This window comes from Populus nigra, chromosome 13, assembly GCF_951802175.1.
Source record: "Populus nigra chromosome 13, ddPopNigr1.1, whole genome shotgun sequence".
Taxonomy (NCBI): domain Eukaryota; kingdom Viridiplantae; phylum Streptophyta; class Magnoliopsida; order Malpighiales; family Salicaceae; genus Populus; species Populus nigra.
The window spans coordinates 2,240,816-2,261,107 of NC_084864.1; the positions used below are offsets into that span (position 1 = coordinate 2,240,816).

Consider the following 20,292-nt stretch of genomic DNA (forward strand, 5'->3'; position numbering starts at 1 on the left):
CGGAAACATATTATTTCAGAGGTTTGAAGTTAGTAGACGAATCTTGTCAAATATACTAAACTAGATCTTCATATGCTATTTGAGACATATCTAAAGCCACAAGTGGAGTTTTGTTGCTATTAAAATTGAGATGAAAACTAGATATCTCAATAATTCCAACCGTATAATGTAGGCTTATTAATTTATGCAGACGAGAGAAAACAACTTGTTTGAAGTCAGGATTGAAATCTGCCAAAAATATATGAAAATTAAAGATTCGGGCTACATGAAGAAATTTTAGCATGAAGAATTTGTTTTTTTAACTGCAAATTCTGGTAGCAAGTTAAAGAATAAATGTGAGTTTTTTCTTTACTTGTTTGTGGCAAAACATTTCTTTGAAGGGACAAAGATCATATACTGAATTATCAAAGATTAACTGACTTTGTAGTGTTATTCACATACTTATAATTCTTAGATACAAGATTATCTCTGAATTTAATTTTTTTTCTAATATCTTATAGAATTATCTCTATATCATGATGCTATTAAACCTGATTGTCAATTTTCCAAGTTATTATTTACTTTGGTGAGAGTTACTTACAACATAATCAAGAGATTTACATCACTCTGTTTTTTTTCTTCTATAAGTTGTGGCATTGTTGTTTCCGCAATCTTTGAAATTTTAAAAGTTTTGGCATTGTTGGACAAAAATATATATGTTATTTTATATATGTTAACTTCTTGCGGCAACATCAATGCCACAATTGTTGTAGCGGCAATGATATTGTCGTGATAAGTGATAGCTTTTCTTTTTTTGTCCTGTTGCACTTGGTCGTAACAAATTCAAATATATGTTATTTTATAAAATAAATTTATGCACTGTGATACTTTTTTTCCTTGGCCAATACATAGAATTTAGCGAAATTAATAGAAGCACACATAACTAAACCAAATTACAGCGTAGACCTAGCAAGCAAATTTAGTTTCTCTTGTTAATGGCATGTAGCTTTTTATGAAGAAAGAATTAATAACACAATTTAAGTATAATGCATGTGCAATTTAATCATAGATAAACGATTTGATGTCAAACTATGATAGTGAAGCTAAGCAAGGGAATTCTCCACGCTTGCTTCAAAATATATAATTAAGAGCTTCTTAGCAAAAATCTTATATATTTTCATTGCAGCCTAGAGACTAAACTTGATCAAACATGGACGAACAAGCCAATTAACTCTCCCATCACACCCACGCAGTTTTTGCACAGACTATTCTTCATCAAGTCTTGAGAGCAGTCCAGCTTTTCTATTTCCTTTTTCTTTTTTCTCTAACAAAAACTTTTGGATTTCGTATTGGAAGCTGCTACTGATGATGCAGTGAATGGTGGAGAAGAAAAACCGGTGATGAAATGTAGAGTCATGCATGGGATAGGAGCAATGATCAAGCCAGACAATGAGTGATTGATCGATCCCCACCATTGAACACTACATCATAGACGATGATAAGTTCCCACTTTCTTCTTTGTTCCTGACAAATTAAGAACTGTTAACTTTGAAAAGAAAAACAGTCATCAACTGTTAACACCGCATCATCGACATCCAGCGAGCCTGATATTTTCCTCGGAGCATCTCATCAAACACCAAAATACCCAATCCAGTTCAAGTCCTCGAGATAGTGAGATTCAGTGATCTGTAATCATCCAAAAACATTAGCTTTCCAAGATATGCTTCCTTCCTTCCCTTTGAAGGCGAAGATAGTGAGAACGCAATTGTCCACTGTTATAGTAGCTGGCCTGGCAAGTTCAAGATATGGCAAGTCAAATGATAATCTATTGATCTGGGACGTGATTTAAAGTGGGCTAGGGGAAAAAAACTGTTTTTCATATGGGTTCTGCAAATTTAACTTCTTGCGGCAACATCAATGCCACAATTGCTGTAGCGGCAATGATATTGTCGTGATATGCGATAACTTTTCTTGTTTTTGTCTTGTTGCACTTTGTCCTAACAAATTCAAATATATGTTATTTTCTAAAATAAATTTATGCACTGTGATATTTTTTTTTCCTGGCCAATACATAGAATTTAGAGAAATTAATAGAAGCACACATAACTAAACCAAATTAGAGCATAGACCCAGCAAACACATTTTGATTTCTGTTTCCTTTTCTCTTGTTAATGGCATGTAGCTTTTTATGAAGAAAAGAATTAATAACACAATTTAAGTATAATGCATGAGCAATTTAATCATAGATAAACGATTTGATGTCAAACTATGATAATGGAGCTAAGCAAGGGAATTTTCCACGCTTGCTTAGCAAAATATATAATTAAGAGCTTCTTAGCAAAAATCTTATATATTATCATTGCAACCTAGAGAACCTTAGATATCAGACTCGATCTAGAGGGTGACCCGATTAAGAAACCAAGTTTTTGATTATACAGATTGACTCGGATCAACCAGGAAAAAATTAAAAATAAATATTTAAAGTTTTAATATATCATATAAAAAAATTAAAAAACAATCTATATGAATATATACGCTATATATAAATAATGAAGTTTAAAAAATTATTCAAAAAGTTTTGTATCCCATATTCAAAAAATATTATGTTAGCATGTTATCCTTTTAAGTTTATAAAATATTTGAACAAAAAAGTTTTTTTATTTCAAATTGAAAAAAATAGAACTTTTTTCTTGTAAATATAAAATATATATACTAAAGGGTTTCAAATTCCACATTAAAAAAATAAAGCATTCTTCTAATATTTACATAGTAAAATTTGAAAATGGTTAATAATCAACTAAAAATATATAAAAAAGGAGTATTTAGTTAGGAGAAAAAACACATTTGAAAAAAAAAACCGGGTTTTATATGGGTTTTGCCAGGTCACCCAAGTCATGGGTCAATCGGGCTTTTGCTTACCCTGACTTTTTATCTTACCCGGACCGGTCCAGCCACTAGGTCGACCTGCCGGGCCGGTCCGGGTTTAATAACTATGTTTGGAAGTAAGGTAATGAATGTGGTTTAAAATATTTTTTGCTTGAAAATACATCAAAATAATTTTTTTACATCAGTACATCAAAATAATACGAAAACATAAAAAATAATAACTAAATTTTTTTAAATATTTTTAGAAAATACAGTAGGACTCCCAAACACTGCTTAAACTTGATCAAACATGGACGAACAAGGTAATTAACTCTCCCATCACCCCCGCACAGTTTTTGCACAGACTATTCCTCATCAAGTCTCGAGAGCAGTCCAGCTTTTCTATTTCCTTTTCTTTTTTTTCTCGAACAAAAACATTTGGATTTCGTAGTGGAAGCTGCTACTGATGATGCAATGAAGGGTGATGAAATGTGAAGGGTGATGAAATGTAGAGTGATATTTGTTAGAGAATAATATAAATCATATCTTGAATCTTATTTAATAACTTAAGCTTTTGGGTTGAGATGGTTCTTTGACATGGTATCAGAGTCTTAATGACCAAGCAGTCACGAGTTTGAATCTCACTATCCCTATTTATTTGATAAAAATTAAGCACAAGGTAATGTGGGCCTGTGTAAGTTTTAAGCCCAAAAAGTTTTCACTTGAGAGGGTGTGTTAGAGAATAATATAAATCATATCTTGAACCTCATCTAATAACTTAAATTTTTGAATTAAGATAATTCTTTGATAATATTGCATGGGAGAGGAGCAGTGATCAAGCCAGACAATGAGTGATTGATCCCCCACCATTTGAACATTACATCATAGACGATGATATAAGTTCCCACTCTCTTCTGTGTCCATGACAACGAACTGTTAGCTTTGAAAAGAAAAAAGTCATCAACTGTTAACACCACATCGATCATCGACATCCACCGAGAGCCTGATATTTTTCTCGGAGCATCTCATCAAACACCAAAATACCCAATCCAGTTCAAGTCCCCGAGATATTCCAAGATATTCTCCTGGCAAGTTCAAGATATGGCAAGTCAAATCGGTAATCTATTGATCTGTAACCTGATTTAAAATGGGCTAGTGAAAAACTGTTTTTGTTTTTACTAGAACATATAGTTTTAAATGTTTCTCTGAATAAAAAAAAGCTTGAGTTGGTTCCTATTATTGGATCTTAGACTAGTTTAACTCTCTAATCCAGTTTTATAACTATGCAATTATTCTATAATGAACACAAACAACACTTATGATGTAATAGTTTTTATTGATATATATATATATATATATATATATATATATATATATATATATATATATATATATATATATATTGTATAGGTTAGGTTTGTTTACATTGTATTTTAATTTCAATTGATTAATAATTAAGAATATATATTAATGATAGAAATGATTTATTAGAAAAGATTTGATTAATATTTCTAAAAAACAAACTAGTCATGGAAAGACATATTTTAAAGATTGTCAAGATTCTATGTAATCAGGACTCACACCTCCTTATAATTAGCAATTCTCATAATCATCTCCTTGTAATTATCATCACTCATAGTTGTTAGCCACTCATATTATCAGTTTCACAAAGGATAAAGTGGAACACGTCGATAAAGGTCACGTTTGTTTTCTATAAAATAGTTTCTAAAAAACTATTTTCTAAACTTTCTCGTATTTGTTTGCCATTAAAAAAGTTGGTCAACGAAAAACATTTTCCAGTTAATGAAAAACACTTTTCAGCCAAAGAAAAATTTAGCTTGGTTTTCAGGAAAGTGTTTTTTTTTTTTTGATGTGTTTGTTTTCCGAAAAGTGGTTTCCGAGAAATCACTTTCCAAACTTTCTTGTGTTTGTTTGCCGTTAGGAAAGTTGGTCAATAGAAAACACTTTCCAGTCAAAGAAAAATTTGGTTTGGTTTTCAGGAAAGTGTTTTCCTGGAAAATTTAGGCGGAAAACACTTTCCAGATGTTGTGAAAAATTTAGAAATGTCATTATTTGTTGATTATATCAAATTTGATCCTTAAACTTTTGATTGCTATATATATTTTGTTTTGAATATTTATTTTTCAATTTTATCTCTTAAAATTTAATTTTTATATTAACTTTGGTCCTTATTTTTATTATTGCTATTTGCTTTTTCCTTATCATTTTTTATTGAAATTTTTTATCTATCAAATTTGGTCCTCATTCTTTTAATTGTTACTTATTTTATTTGAAATAGTTTATGAAATGTTGATTATTATTATTTTTAATTTCTTCATCTTTTTTTTTTAATTTTTTAGATTTGATTTCTATTATTTTGATTATTATTTATTTTATTTGAGATAATTTATGAAATTATATTTTTTTAATTTCATTCTTATTCAACTATTTAATTTGTAAGATTTGTTCCTTATTATTTTAATAAACTTGAGAAAAATAAAATATTAATTAATTATTTTCCAGCTCATTTTTCATGACATAACCAAACACTGTAAACTGTTTTCCAATTTATTTTCCATTACACTACCAAACATCAGAAAGTAATTCACTTTCCCGGAATTCACTTTCCAAAAGAAAATTACTTTCCAGCAAACAAACGGAGCCCAAATTATGTCAACATCAAAAATTTATTCTTCTGTTTTTCTATATTATTATTATTAAGAAAAACTAAGTCTTTTAGTATTTCACTGGGTGGTCACCAGAAACTTCAAAAAGCAAATGATGTGTTTAATTCTTTTTTTACCTTGGTTTTAAAAAATATAATTTTACCATTTGTTATCGATAATCTATGTTTTAAAAATAAGTTTCATATAAAAAAATCTAGTTTTATTGTCGTGTAGTTAAATGAAAAATAATCTTTGGTATAAAAAAAATTATTGAAACCAATGACATATATAACTTACATCGCAAGTTTACTTGATTGACTCAAGTTCACTTAAGTTTTTATTTTTGTTAAATGCCATTTTTTACCAATTTCATCATTCAACATTGAGTTAATTGAGAATTGAGCTTTGCACTTTGTTTTTCTTAAGATTCTTCCCGCAATTTTTGCATGTCAATCTAGGTTGACCCATATAAATCCAATGTGTTTACTATTAATGAATATACCATGTAGCCAATCAATTGGTTACAGGTAGCATTGATTTTATTCATTTAAAATATATTTATTATTAATAAAATCTTTTTTATCTTTAATATTAAATTATATTTGATTAATGAATCTAATATTTGATTAATGAGTCAAGAGTAAAGATAAAGGTTCGTGGAACAATAATGTTTTGCATATAAAATTATAAAGTTGTTATAATTATAATATTCTTAATGCATCAAAGCATTGTTTCTAAATGTTTATGATCAATATTCTATTAAGACTATATATTAATTAGAGTTGTTAAGACCAATTCATCTTATGTTCCTTTCTTTATGAAAGGAAGTAGTTGCTCTCATAAACTGGGGTATGAGGGATACCTGCAACTAATATGTAGGTATTTATTAGATGACATGTATACTAAACTGACCCATAAGTGAATTCCATATAAAAAGATCACCTATATTTATGAAAAAACTCACATGATAGTTGTGTAAATGATTTAATAAATTTGAGATCACTAAGTTATCTTATATAAATAGTGTTATGCTTTGATACTGACCACACGTTGTCTTAATCAAGGTAACAAATGGAAAAATATTGAGTATAACATAAATCATATGAAGGTTTTTGAATAATCAAGAGATGATTCATCACCCTAGGTAAATTAGAAAAAATATTTTATTTGTTCTCAAATAGTATTGATTGTGAAATTCTTGGTTAGGTAAAATGAGTTTTGAAAAGAGTTTCAACATCTTATTCAAATAATCATTGCCTATAATGTTGAGAACTAAAATAATTTAACAAAGTAGACATACTTCATGCTATAATATTTAAATCGAAACATTCTTGATGAAGGGATAATAATTACATCGAGAAACTGGTCATTGAAATGTTAAGTCTAAGAAACTAGTTACTGAAAGGTTATGTTAAACTATTTATGACTTTCTTAATATTTTGAGGATCACGACAGGTTACTTAATATTGTACTTGATCTTCAAATATAAATCAATCAATTGTTGGATTGATAATAAATTAAATTGTTTAATTTATTTAATCTTGTTTTTTTTAGGATTATGATTAATATTTAGGCTAAATTATTAGGGAACCTAATGGGTCACACATATAAAAACTATTGGTCATTAATTAAAATGAGATGATTAATCAAGTGTAACTTGATTGTAAGAATTTTTAGAAATTAAGAACTAGAATGTGATTAATATAGGGGATTATAATTCTAAACCTAGAAAAAATTAAGTAGAACTTGATTAAATAAATTTATAAAATTATTCTAAAATAATATATGTAATATTATTTAAGGGGCAAATTAATATTTTGCTATTTATAGGATTTTTAAGTTTCCCTATAAATAAAATGTTATACCTTTTATTTTCTATGAGAATATAAGTAGATTTTAGTATAGAAACACATAAAAGACAAAAGAAAAGAGCTAGTACTCACATGTATATCAATCCCTTTATTCTAAAAGGGTTTAGAAGATTTTTCAATGATATTTTATGTGAATTACTGTTAAAAGCCGGATATTTGGATGGCTTGTAATTTGCGCAACTCAGCCTTGAAACAAATATTCAAAGCTAAAAAGAATATTTGATTTTCAAATAATCTTCACATAAACCCTAAATAACTCTAGATCTGTCTAACGAGATCCTTAGAACTCATAAGTAATATTAAATTTATTAATTTCACTACTTGTATGTGCTTCGAAAAATCCAACATTTACATCTTAATATTAAATAAAAATATCCTTCAATCTATTTTTTTAAGAAAAAACATTTTAATGCTTAAATATTTTTTTTTAAAATTCGATTTAATTTAGCTCATTTTTTTGGGGAATGTTGTGATCAATATTAATATTTAATAGTGTCAAACATTTGTTTTTAACGGTTGATCACAAACAGTAAAAATAGCTTGTACCTAGCATCTGAATTTTAAAGAGAGAAAATTCAATTATATTTTAGAAAGATAAACTCTAAAAATATATAAAATAAAAATATTAAGAATTAAGATACTATGAATTTGAAGCTTAAAGAATTTATGAAGGTATTTATAATACATGAATCTTGTTTTTTTTTGAAAAGTAAAAAGTAAAATGTAATTTTATATTAATAATATTAATGAGAAAAAAATATCATCTAAGAAGATAAAATAAATAATATAGTTAAGCTAATATAAATTGAGTTCTTTTTCTAAACTGAGTCAAGTTTTCCAGGTCGAGCCCATTATACTGGACTCTTTCAAAATGAGGAGCATGGGTAGATAATCTAGACTTTTCACGATAATGTAGATTTTTCACGTCTATATATTTACTTCAATGTTTAATCAAGAGCCCATGAGTTTTATTAGAATTTTCTCTTCGTTGAACCCATGAGTTTTTAGACCTTCATAGATTTTTTAGCTACTACTAGTAAAGTTTCGGTATACAATGTTTTTTTTATATCTAACTATGAATTATGTTAGTGTAACTTTTTTAATTCTTTACTTCCTGCTTTTTTAATTAAATTTAGTTGCAAGGTAGCTTATATAACTTATGTAAAATGCAAGATTTTGAAGTCTAAAAAGTCTTATTTGAAAAAATATATTAAAAAATAATATTAATTATTTGATTATAAAAAATAGAATGTAAAATCCGATTTTTTTATGCAAATATTTTGTCGTTCATTTCATCACATTGCTGATAAAAATACAAATACAGATGAAAATAAAATTCTGGTAATATACTTTCCAATATGTTTCTGTTGGAAATTAAAATACCGATAGAATATTTGCTAAAACATCGATGTAATATTTCATCGATATTTTTTAATTTTTTGATAGTGGTTATCATATGTTAATTGATTTAATCCATTAATTGTTAATCGATTAATTTTACCCATGCGTTTTTTTTACTGTATATCTATGAAATCTATATTCGTTAGATAGTTTCTTATGTTAAATCCTAAGCATTGACTTCTCAAAAGAAAGGAAAGTTTAATTGATATCACAATTATTAGAAAAATCTTTTTTCTAGCTGCTGAAAATAATCCATTAAGGAGTTGTGAATAATAAAAAAGAATTTAATCACTAAAATAATCAGATTGCTCATGCATCTTTTACGATACAGTATATACCTAACAATCACAATATTTATATTTATATTAGATTATTTAAATGTTACTTGGTTTTTTCACCACTGAGTTTATCATCCTCTCATCTTGTTTTTAATATATTGGTGAAAATTAAAAATAATAATTTATTAATACACTAGCAGTACATATATTTTGAAAATAATATTCTTATGAAATAGAAACCAAAATTTGATATTTGATGCTTTTGAAATATAAATGTGGATTATGAATTTGATATTTTAAGATGACCATTATCAGAACTGTAATAATTAATATTATAAAAAGTTGCAAATAATAAAATTGTAATATTTAATATGATAAAAAGTTGCGTTATCAATATTGCATCTGTGTTTGATGTGCCTCTATTATTAGGATTTGATTATCATGGTTAAAGTTTTTCCCGTTTGGTGGACGAGGAAGACCATTTCAAGCTCCTCTCTATGTTCCTCTCATCAATTCATATGTTCATCCATGGCAGGTTGAATAGTGGATCAAAGATCATATGAATGCTTTGAGTTCTGGAAATACATTGGTTTAGTGAGGGAGATGACATGAAATGGAGGAGGATTGTAAGAACTACTTACTGGTGCTGTAATACCAGAGGATGAAAATGAACGTATTTTTGCTTGCAAAACTAGATGCGCCTTTGTGTTGTAGCTCCTAGGTTCATTTTGAGGATTGTAAGCACTATGATTTGTTGACGAAGAATCATAGGATCACTGGAGATTTGTTGACATATATTTACAAGAATCATAGGATCAGCATGTTCACAAACACACTTATTGTTGTTGTGATTGTAGTAAGATCATGCATCACTGGAGAAGTTAATTGTAGCAGATTCTATTATCAGTTTTGCAGAGAAGACTGCTTTCAAAATGAAAATTTGAAGCAGTGCTCCCAGTCCCAAGGCTGGGGCCGCAATCTAGACAGGTCATGCCCAATTCAAGCTTGAGCGGTGGTTTAACTTGACCATAATCTCCTGGACATAAGGTCGGGTTTATCATTGGAAGCCATTTGATGTGATAATGTATTCAACACAGGTCATGCCACCGACATGCTGTTGAGTGACTTGGTTACTTTTTTGCTGGGGCTGGATAACAGTAGAGACTTGGATGATGTTCAGCGGGCTCATCTTTAAAAACTCCAATTGCAGGGGCTGGATAACAGTAGAGACTTGGATGATGCTTCCTCGCATTAAGTAGACAAGTTACAGTAGCCTAAGTTAAAATAAATGGCAATCTTTATCATATAAACCGCTTTAACAATCTTGTCATAAAGATCAAGGATTTCACCCCCATAAAACGCCTGGTTGTGCCATACAATCCTTCAACATTAAAAGAAAAAGCACAGAAGCTCAGTGCATATACATGCACATACTGTTTAGCATTGCATTTGTATGTGTTGGATGCGTTTTAAAAGTGCAATTGACATGAAAAAAACATCAAATTGATGTTTTTTTTAGTGTTTTTCAATAATTTTGATATGCTGCCATAAAAAATTAAAAAAAAAATCTGAAAAAAAATTATTTTGATGCATTTTCAATTAAATTACACTTATAAAAAACACATTGCACCATAATATCAAACACGTATAGAATACCATCATGCACCAATTCAAGTTGAATGGCTATACAAGCTTTTTATAATTAAAAGAGAGGTTCAACATGAGAGTTTTTACAATTGTATAGCATGAGTAGAAATTTTATGCTCACCAAAAAGTAGCTAGTGCAGTCCATGTAGTAAAACCATTATACTACACCTAGTGTTGTCAATAGAAGATAAAACACCTGGACAAGAATATCTGCAAACAACAATTGATTTGAATGGTAAGTGGTATATTTTATTTCTTAAAGGCACCATGAATTCAAAAACCAAGTGAAAATAATTCTCTGTTTTATTTCTTAAAGGCACCATGAATTCAAAAACTATGTAAAAATAATTCTGTGTATCCTAAAAAGAAGAAAAATCTAACAGAAATTGCATGTTTGAAACTTTTAGACGAACCGAATTATGATCATTTCTCCCCTCTTTACCCAAGCTTGATCAGGAAAACATCTTACCTTGGGTTATTCCAACAATGTTTACTCATGCTTCATAAGTCATCTCTACAATGGAGAAACAGCTCAGCTAGCAGTCACTTCCTTGTCCATGACTTTACTCTGATTTCCCCTTTCTGCAGCCTTTCTTTTGAATTGAATTTGACGCACATATTCTGTCACAATGACATGAAATTTAGGAGCAAGCTTACTCGATGAAGAAACATTAAGGCCTGCTTTCCTCAGAGCCTGAGTCACATGTTTCTGGGCCTTTTGGACATGGATGGTGCAGAGAGAAGGAGCAGTTGATCTCAGTATTGGCTTTCCACATGTTATCGGTCCAGCCTGAGCACTGGAGTACATAACCAACCAAGGAAATCTAATGATCAGTGGAAAATCAATTGATTCACAGCATCACTCATAACGCACCATTTTAAAATTCATCGTATGATACAGGAAAGCATAGAAAGCAAATCCAATCAACTGCCCTCAAAATAGTTTTGACGTGGTATAATGGAAAGCAGACTGGTGGCAGAAATGATAGCTATCTTAGTTAAAGGCGGGACAAAAAGGAAGCTATAGCTTGGATATCAAGTTTGTTTTTTTAAATTTTAGTCTCTTGTTACTTCAGCAAGAAACTTAAAATTGTTCAAGTCTAAAGCATAGATCCATCAACACATTGATGTTTGTATTTTCATATTAGATGTTAACCAGTGCCATCAATCTATTACAAGCTGTAGCTATGATGTCAATGCCCCCACGGACCTTGCAGCAAGACAGTGACATCATGCACAGCAGTAATCACAGAAAACAAGAAAATAGACTTCAAAAAAGATGGGAAAAAGTCACAACTTCACCCAAGACAGTCAAATCGTTTGGTATAATTTCCAAGTATAAACATGATTTCTTGGTGAAAGTGCAAACAAGGCTATTCATGCAAGAATCCAAATTACTTCTATGGCACTGCTAGAGTTCTTTCTAACCCTGGTTATCAAATCAAATTTAGCCACTAGCTGGACCATCAAATGTCGTCACACAATTTGTTCAAGAATAGAGATAACTCTCCCCTACTCATTTTTTTTTTTTTTAGCTTATTGCTAGGGTATTGCTGTGCCTTGTTATCTACCATGATGACATCTAAAGGCTATTTTCAACTTGTAAGGTCAAAGCATGATGTATACCATGAAACAAAGTTTTATACTTCTAAGTCTGGTCCCATTAAATCCAGAACTAATGTAAAAAAAAAAGAAAAAAGAGATACCAATCTAGTATGAAAAAATCACATAAAAAAAAGAGATACCAATCTAGTATGAAAAAATCACATCCTCCTAGTATTTCAAATAGTTCCATAATCGTTGCTCGAAGCAAGAAGACAAACAGATACTTCATATAACTTTTTCACACATCAGCAAAATCTGTTCATAATTAAGGATTAAAATCCCAGCTTAAAATCAAGCAGCATTAATCATTTTGAACCCCAAAATATCTTGGTCACAAGCAATTCTCAGGTAATTAAATGCTATGAATTTACAAATCCTTCATGATTCATGACACTTTTCTTCCAAATCCCTAATACCAAGTATATATAAGCCGATTCCTACACAATCTTAATCAAGCTCATTCAATTTACCTACTCCAAACTTCCTCCATTGGTCCATGACAAACTAATCTTGCACAAAAATGCAACCACTAAAAAAAATGGCAATCCCAAGCAACCAAGCATAAACAAAACATACCAAAACCATCTAAAAATTTAAAATTTAACACCACCAAAACAATCTTACAGAAACCAAACAATCAAAACCCCACAAAAATACAAATACCCATCAAAGAAATAAGCTTTATAATCCAAAAATCAAAGAAAAGAGGTAAAGCAAGATGAAACCTTTTGATAACATAACCACAAGGCTTGTAAAGCTTCTGCTTTGCATCAGAAAGTATATGAAGATGACAAAAACTTGTCAAAGCCATAGCCTTTAACTTACACCCAACAAACAAACACCTATGATTACTCTTCAAATCACTAACATTAGTGTTATTTTCACCAATAACTTCAATATTAGCCCCACTCTCTTCATTCTCCCTCTCTAGAACGCCAATCCCACCACCCTGTTTCTGCTGTTCTTGTTTTTGAAGGGTGTTTTGATGGTCTTCTTTAAAAGGGCTGACACCATATTCCCAATAGTACTCTCTGTACTGAATCTTGAGTTCTTCCATTAATGCCCAGTAATGATCTTTGAAACATTTTGAGAGTTGTTTTAGCTTGTAAGACCTTCTTTTGAGGAGTTCTTGGCGCGTGATGTGGGAGGCGCGTGACAAAACCTGGTCTTTGAGGGTGGGAGATAGTGGTGATGGATTAGTGGTTGGGTTAGGGTTTTGAGTGATGTTAGGTTGTGGGGTTGTTGTGGTGGTGGTGTTGGGGTTAGAGTGGTGGTTCTTGGGTGGCTTAGAGGAGGAGGGTAGGTGTTTCTTGGTGGCTGCAGTCATGCCTACCTAAAAGGAGAGTTCAGAGAGCGGGGAGAGGAGAGAGGACGGAGGAGAGAGGGATTTGTTTTCTTGTATTTCACTTGGACTGACACTATTCACAGAATGTCTGAATAGAAAATTGACAATCACAGACGACGTGTAGCTTGCAATTGGATGACGGAACTCAAATTACAATTCTGAAACATCAAACAGAAGGATCTTTTACTATGGCACCAGATAATGTTCATGCTTTCGTCGTGGATTTGATTGTACATATGAGCAGTTCCTTTTTTTAATTTTAGTCATTGGACTTTTAATTCTTGCAACTTCATCCTCTAAAGTTATGTTAATAATCAAAACTAATTTTCGATACCCACCCTATCCTTTTTAATTTGGAGATGGAAACTATTCGGAGCATTTGGCCTGACTATTCCTCCAAGCACGTGCAAACGATGAGCCCACAAGTTGGCGTGCTGGTTTTTTGAAACCACTATCCAAAACCAGCCAACAAACCGGTACGTAGTCTCCCTCTCAGGGTTTGTTTGGCAGTGTGGTTGCAGTTGCTTTTGAAATAGCTTTTCGTGCCAAAATACATGCTAATGATATTTTTTTATTTTTTAAAAATCATTTTTGACACCAGCACATCAAAATGATTTGAAAACACTAAAAACATATTAATTTGAAATTAATAAAAAAATAAAAAATTTTCAAATTTTATTAAAAACGCTTTTGAAACGCAGAAACAAACAGGCCCTCAATTGTCTCTCATACTCTGTATCTCTTTTCTACCACCTACAGAAAACACAAACCTCTTCATTTGTGAAGATACTGCTCTCTAGGTCAGCTCTACTTCTCTCTCGGTCAACTCTGCTCCCTTTTCTTCTCTCGGCCTCCTGCTTTCTCTTCTGCTGTTTTGTGGTGGATCGTGCTCTTTCTCATCGTTTGCAAAGGTGGCGTGCTGTCCACCACACGAGGAGACTATCATCAGCCACCGCCTACCCCCACGCCTTCACTAGAGCACCCCTCGCCGGATCCGCTTCCTGGAAGACCAACAACATGTCCATATGACATCCATGGACGACAGAAGTCCATTTTACTTTTTTTCACTGTCATCTGCTTCTCTGACTGTCTGAATCTATCCTTATCCATAACCACACAAGCCGTTAAGCTCTATCACTCGTCTCCAACACACTTACTCTTCCCCGCCCATCTACTTTTTTCTCATTTAATCAAATCATTGGATAACATCTAGCTGCTTCTGCTGCTCAGGTAATTAAGTTTCATTAATTTTAGCTCTTATTTCATACCATTTCTTTTCCAACTCATGTAGTTTGATTCTTCTAAGCAAAAAGAAACATACTGGTTATTAAATTACTGATATGGCCAGTTGTAGAATTATTGGGAAAGTAAAAAGAAAAGAACACTTTGGTCTTTGGAGCGGTTTAACTTGACTTTGGTTTAGACAGGGAAACACTTGTAATCAATTTTTCTTTTTTTATCTTAAACTTAGCTTCTTCTTTTTTTCAATTAGTTTAAGTTCCATTTTAATTCAATTTTCTGAAAGTTCTTTGTTATGTCTGTAGGTAGCGACACAGAAGAAAAAATGGCTGGAGGAAGTGATCCATTTCAGAGTTATTTTGAGAAAGTGGATGGTGGTTTATTGAAGTGCATTTTTTGTGAGAAGACATTGGCTGGACGTACTTCCTCTACAAGGATGAAATATCATCTGGCAAGAGTTGGAGGTGGTGGTGTTAAAATTTGTGAAAAAGTAACTCCAGATGTTCAACGAACAGCGTTTGATAAGCTTCCTGACAGAATGCGTGGGAGTATGCCAAGTTCAAGCAATAATATAATAGTTCCTGCAGATTCAGATCCTGCGCAAGATTTAGAAATGCAGCAACAAGGACAATCTCTTTTGGATGATTTTTCATGGATGGATGGGATGATTGGGGGAGAGATTGTGCTTACTGAGGAGACCATGGTTCCTAGCATGCTTATGCCTGATGCACCTGAGACTGGATTGGGAATAGAGCCAGCAGTTCAAGCATTTGAAACGGATATGAATAACATCACATCTTCATTGACGAGGGATGTTGAGTCAAGCAGTGGTATAGAGAGTCGGGAATTGATGCAGGCTGTTACTGAGAGAGGAAGCTGTTCTAAAATGCCTGTAGATAAGAGTGTGCCAAGTTCAAGCAATAACCAGGGAATTAATGCAGCTTCAACTGCTTTGCGGGGCTTAGAAATGGAACAAGAAGAACAACCTCTTTCGGATGAACGAGGACGGAAGGGTTTTCTGATTGGGGGGGAGACTGAGCTTGTCGAGGAACCTAGAGCTCCTGTCGTTCTTATGCCAGATGAACCTGAGACTAGACAAAGAACAGAGCAAGCACATCAGTCATTTGAAATGAACTTGAATAACATCTCATCCTCATCAATGAGGGATTTTGAGTTAAGAATTGGTAGACTGACCACGAGTCCAGAATTGATGCAGTCTGTTGTTGAGAGACAGCCGTCTTCTAAAAGGCCTGTACATAAGAAACGTAGGACTGGAAGATATGTATTGCCGACAACAAAGCTAGCGGGCCAAGCTATGGAAAGAAACATGAAGGATGTCTGGTCTTGGTTGTTGAATGATGAGGTCTCATGCATTGGCATTTGTGGGATGGGGGGGGTGGGAAAGACAGCTTTGGCTTCACATATCTATAATCAGCTTCACGAGAAACTAGGCATGTTTCATCCTGTTCGTTGGATTACTATGCCACAAGATTTTAGCATTTATGCATTGCAGTGTCGCATTGCTGAGGTTTTGGGTTTAAAACCTTTGGATGAAAATGATGCGATGGTGAGAACCGGGGAGCTTTTGACAGAGTTGAATGTGAAAAAAAAAGGTTTTTTAATTCTTGATAATTTGTGGGGTCATTTTCTTCCTGATGAAGTGGGAATACCTCTTAGAACAGACGGGTGGAAGCTGATTCTCACAACGAGATCACTGGAGATATGTCGAAAAATGGATTGCCAAAGGATAATCAAAGTGGAGCCTCTTTCTAAGGGTGAGGCTTGGGATCTGTTCATACACAGATCAAGGCATGGTGTTACACTTTGTCCTGAAACGAAACTGATCGCAGAGTCTATTGTGAAGGAGTGTGCTGGTTTGCCTCTTGGAATCATGACAATGGCTCAAAGCATGAAGGGAGTGGTTGCTGAATATCGGTGGAGAGATGCATTGCTAAAACTGAGAAGATCAGAAGTTGGAACAAGTGATATGGAAACCAATGTATTTCGAGTGTTGGAATTTAGCTATGCCCAGTTGAACAATTCAGCACTGCAAGAGTGCTTCTTACATATCACACTATTTCCAAAAGGCAAGATCATCTTGAGAGAGGACTTGATAGAGTATTTGATTGACGTGGGTATAGTCAAAGAAATGGGGAGTAGGCGTGCACAATTTCGTAGGGGCCATACCATGCTTGATCAACTTGAAGATGCCAGCTTATTAGAAGGTTCCAGGGACGATGAAGATTACAGATATGTCAAGATGCATGATTTGATTTGGGAAACGGCCTGGAAAATATTGAACGAAAGTGGGAGGGCTATGGTTCAAGCAGGTGCACAACTAACAGAATTACCCGGTGTAAGATGGTGGAGAGAGGAACTGTTAAGAGTTTCACTCATGGAAAATAGAATCGAGAATATTCCAACAGACTTTTCACCAATGTGCCCCCGTCTCTCAACATTATTGTTATGCAGAAACTACAAATTGAATTTGGTCGAGGATTCTTTTTTCCAGCACCTCATCGTACTCAAGGTTCTTGATCTTTCCGACACAGATATAGAGACGTTGCCGGATTCTATTTGTCATCTGACGAGTCTCACTGCATTGTTGCTGGGATGGTGTGCAAAGCTGAGTTGTGTACCATCATTAGCAAAGCTTAAGGCATTGGAGAAGTTGGATCTCAGTTACACTGGACTTGAAAATTTGCCCGAGGGAATGGAAAGTCTGAAGGATCTCAGGTGTCTTAATCTTGATGGAAGTGGGGTGCGTGTTTTACGGTCGGGTATTTTACCCAAACTCTCAAAATTACAGTTCCTCAAGCTTCATCAGAAAGCTGAAGTTGTTCTCTCAATTAGAGGAGATGAAATTTCCAGATTATATCATTTGGAAACTTTGGAATGCAACTTCCGTGATCTAGACGATTTCGGATTTTTCCAATCTGGACGGAGATTTTCACAAATTGCATGCAAGGTTACTGTAGGACGACCTTCTTTCTCTTCACTTGAAGATCTTAATTATACAAGATCGAAGTCAAAGATAATTAAAGACGCTTGGTTTTATGACCTCATGATTGACAATGCAACGTCTCTGTCCCTGTGCTTCATTACAAAAGTAGTTTTTGTGAGTTGTCAAAACATGAGAAGCTTATGTCCATCATATGTATTTGGAGGGCTTGATGGGCTTGAGATTCTACACCTTGATGGTTTGATAATCTTAGAAACCCTTTTAGAAGTACCTTCAGAGCTACGTAGTTTTGGTGGCTTTTTCAATCTCAGAGAGATCGTGATACATAAATGTCATGGGATGAAGGTGCTGCTCCCTCCTTGGTTGTTGTCTACACTCCGATTGGAAGTGATTGTAGTCGAAGATTGTTACAACATGCAGGAGATAATGGGAAGTTCCTCTCCTTTTCGTAGAATTGATAAATTGAGGGTTTTGGTATTGAAGAAATTACCAAATTTGAAAAACATTTATTCTGGAAGACTTATATGCGATTCTCTCGAAGAAATTACTGTGGGTGATTGCCCGCAGCTAACGAGGATCCCGATCGCTATTTCCCCTTCTCTTAAGAAAATTGAAGTAGATCCTGAAAGTTTGCTGAACACAGTTGACAATGTTCCATGATTGTTTTGTATTTTGGTATTGGAACCTTTACCTCATAGTAAAGGTATGACGTCATGCTATTTATGTAAGGAGTGCTCGGGAGGGTGATAGAAGTTAACATTTCAGAATTTCAGCATCAACTTAACTTGAACATTTCATATTTATCCTAGGCAGACGACAGTCTACAACGCCAGTGCTGATAATGTTTTTTCCAGTTGTAAAGCTTAGCTTTCTTTCTTCTCTTCTCTTTTCTTTTCTTCTCTTTTCTATTATTCATTTAGAAGATTTTTCTAGTTCTAAATCCAAGTCCAGATCTTATAATTACTTTACAGATCTTTGCAAGAAAAATTACAGATCGTTTTAGGTGCAAAATGCAAATTTTGCTGCAGTTACGGGGCAAAAGAACTTTCAAGCACGCACATGATAACTTGGACTAAAAATCATTGCTTCCCTGGGAGAGAGTGGCTTGTGCCTTAAACACTCTATGGAGCATCGACAATTGAAAATTATTTTGGTAAGTCATCATCAAGACCATGTCAATGACAATACTAACTGTCTCTATATATATTTTTGTGTTTTAAAAATATTTTTAAAATAATTTAAATTTACTTTTTATTTGTGATATTTTTTTTAATAAAATTTCAAAATGAAAAAAAAGGTAAAAAACCTCCCCAAGACCATGGTCAAATTAACTATTTAGATCACAAATTCTGATTAATAATAAAATTAATTTCATAATATAATAATTTGATTGTCTTAATATAAGAATTTATATAAATTTCTAATTAACTTCTTGAAATTCTCTTCATAGATTCAATAAAAAAGACTTAGAGAAATTGTTGCTAGATGCATTTATGTTTACCAAACACAGATTAAGAAATGGACTAAGAAATGAACCCAAGACTAGACAAAGAACAGAGCAAGCACACCAGTCATTTGTTGAGAGAGGACGCTCTTCTAGAAAGGCCTGTACACAAGTGTTCTTGGACTAGAAGATACGTATTGCCGGCAACGAAGCTAGTGGGCCAAGCGTTTGAAAGAAATATGAAGATGATGAAGTTTAAAAATTCAAGAATATAAAATAAAAAGGTATTTGAGATTAGGGATAGTGGTTTATTAATATGTTAAAAATTTTGGATTTTTTTTAATCTAAAATATTTTAAATTCACCAAGAAGATCTTGGATACCTGCAATAAAATAATTTTAATTGAAAGACTTAAAGATTCTCCGATGATCAAGTTAGTATCTTTTGAGAGAAATAAAATATAAGAATATTCTAAAAATATGCTCTAAAAATATAAATGCAGTAGAAAATTAGAGATCGTGAACCTTTGTTATGAAGCTTTTAATATGTATTTATAACCCACAAATCTTGTTCTTTTATAAAAAGAAGAGCCCGCAGTGTAATTATCTTAATAATATTTAATGAGAGATAAATATTTCTTACCTGATAGGAATATGGTGGGTCTTTGAAAAACTTTTATATACCTAAAAATATGTACGAAGATTAGAGTTTAGGACATTAAACTTAATTAAGCTTATAGAGACCGAGTTCTTCCCTGAGGTTAGATCCAAGTGAGGTTGGTTATTTTCCCGAACATGTCAAGGGAGGATAGTCATTATCTTGAACGTGACTGACTGTCAAGTTTAAACATGCATGCTAGACTCACACTACCTTGAGTCTTGCATGCATGTCGGGCCCAAACTACCTACTCATAAGCTAAGTGCCTAGGAGAATTGCCTTTTTAATCTAGTTATACTGAGAGACAGCTCAAAGTCCAAAAATTTTAAAAAA

General features: G+C 32.6%; 2 protein-coding genes across 8 annotated transcripts; one reads left to right on the top strand and one right to left on the bottom strand.

The window, feature by feature from the left end:
• Nucleotides 1–9,810: 9,810 nt before the first annotated feature.
• Nucleotides 9,811–13,840, bottom strand: LOC133670613 (uncharacterized). 6 transcript variants are annotated; one of them, XM_062091150.1, is made up of 4 exons: nucleotides 13,038–13,840; nucleotides 11,177–11,504; nucleotides 10,829–10,917; nucleotides 9,811–10,273 (listed from the first exon to the last, which is right to left on the bottom strand). In XM_062091150.1, the coding sequence occupies exons 1-2, from the start codon at nucleotides 13,637–13,639 to the stop codon at nucleotides 11,240–11,242; spliced, it is 867 nt and encodes a 288-aa protein (XP_061947134.1). In that variant the 5' UTR covers nucleotides 13,640–13,840; the 3' UTR covers nucleotides 9,811–10,273; nucleotides 10,829–10,917; nucleotides 11,177–11,239. The 6 variants fall into 6 exon arrangements, with proteins under 6 accessions (XP_061947134.1, XP_061947131.1, XP_061947133.1 ...); XM_062091147.1 differs by having other exon boundaries at nucleotides 9,811–10,301; XM_062091149.1 differs by having other exon boundaries at nucleotides 9,811–10,305.
• A 174-nt stretch (nucleotides 13,841–14,014) lies between these two features.
• LOC133670728 (probable disease resistance protein At4g27220) lies at nucleotides 14,015–18,737 on the top strand. 2 transcript variants are annotated; one of them, XM_062091310.1, is made up of 3 exons: nucleotides 14,015–14,133; nucleotides 14,458–14,887; nucleotides 15,202–18,737. In XM_062091310.1, exon 3 carries the CDS (start codon nucleotides 15,222–15,224, stop codon nucleotides 18,516–18,518), a length of 3,297 nt encoding a protein of 1,098 aa, XP_061947294.1. In that variant the 5' UTR covers nucleotides 14,015–14,133; nucleotides 14,458–14,887; nucleotides 15,202–15,221; the 3' UTR covers nucleotides 18,519–18,737. The 2 variants fall into 2 exon arrangements, with proteins under 2 accessions (XP_061947294.1, XP_061947295.1); XM_062091311.1 differs by lacking the exon at nucleotides 14,458–14,887.
• Nucleotides 18,738–20,292: the final 1,555 nt, after the last annotated feature.

Excerpts from the sequence above, each read along its gene's own strand:
- LOC133670613 (XM_062091150.1), bottom strand. The coding sequence starts at position 13,639 with ATGACTGCAGCCACCAAGAAACACCTACCCTCCTCCTCTAAGCCACCC. Across the intron at positions 11,505-13,037 it reads TGTGGTTATGTTATCAAAAG|TGCTCAGGCTGGACCGATAA; the intron begins GTTTCATCTTGC and ends TATGTACTCCAG.
- LOC133670728 (XM_062091310.1), top strand. The coding sequence starts at position 15,222 with ATGGCTGGAGGAAGTGATCCATTTCAGAGTTATTTTGAGAAAGTGGAT.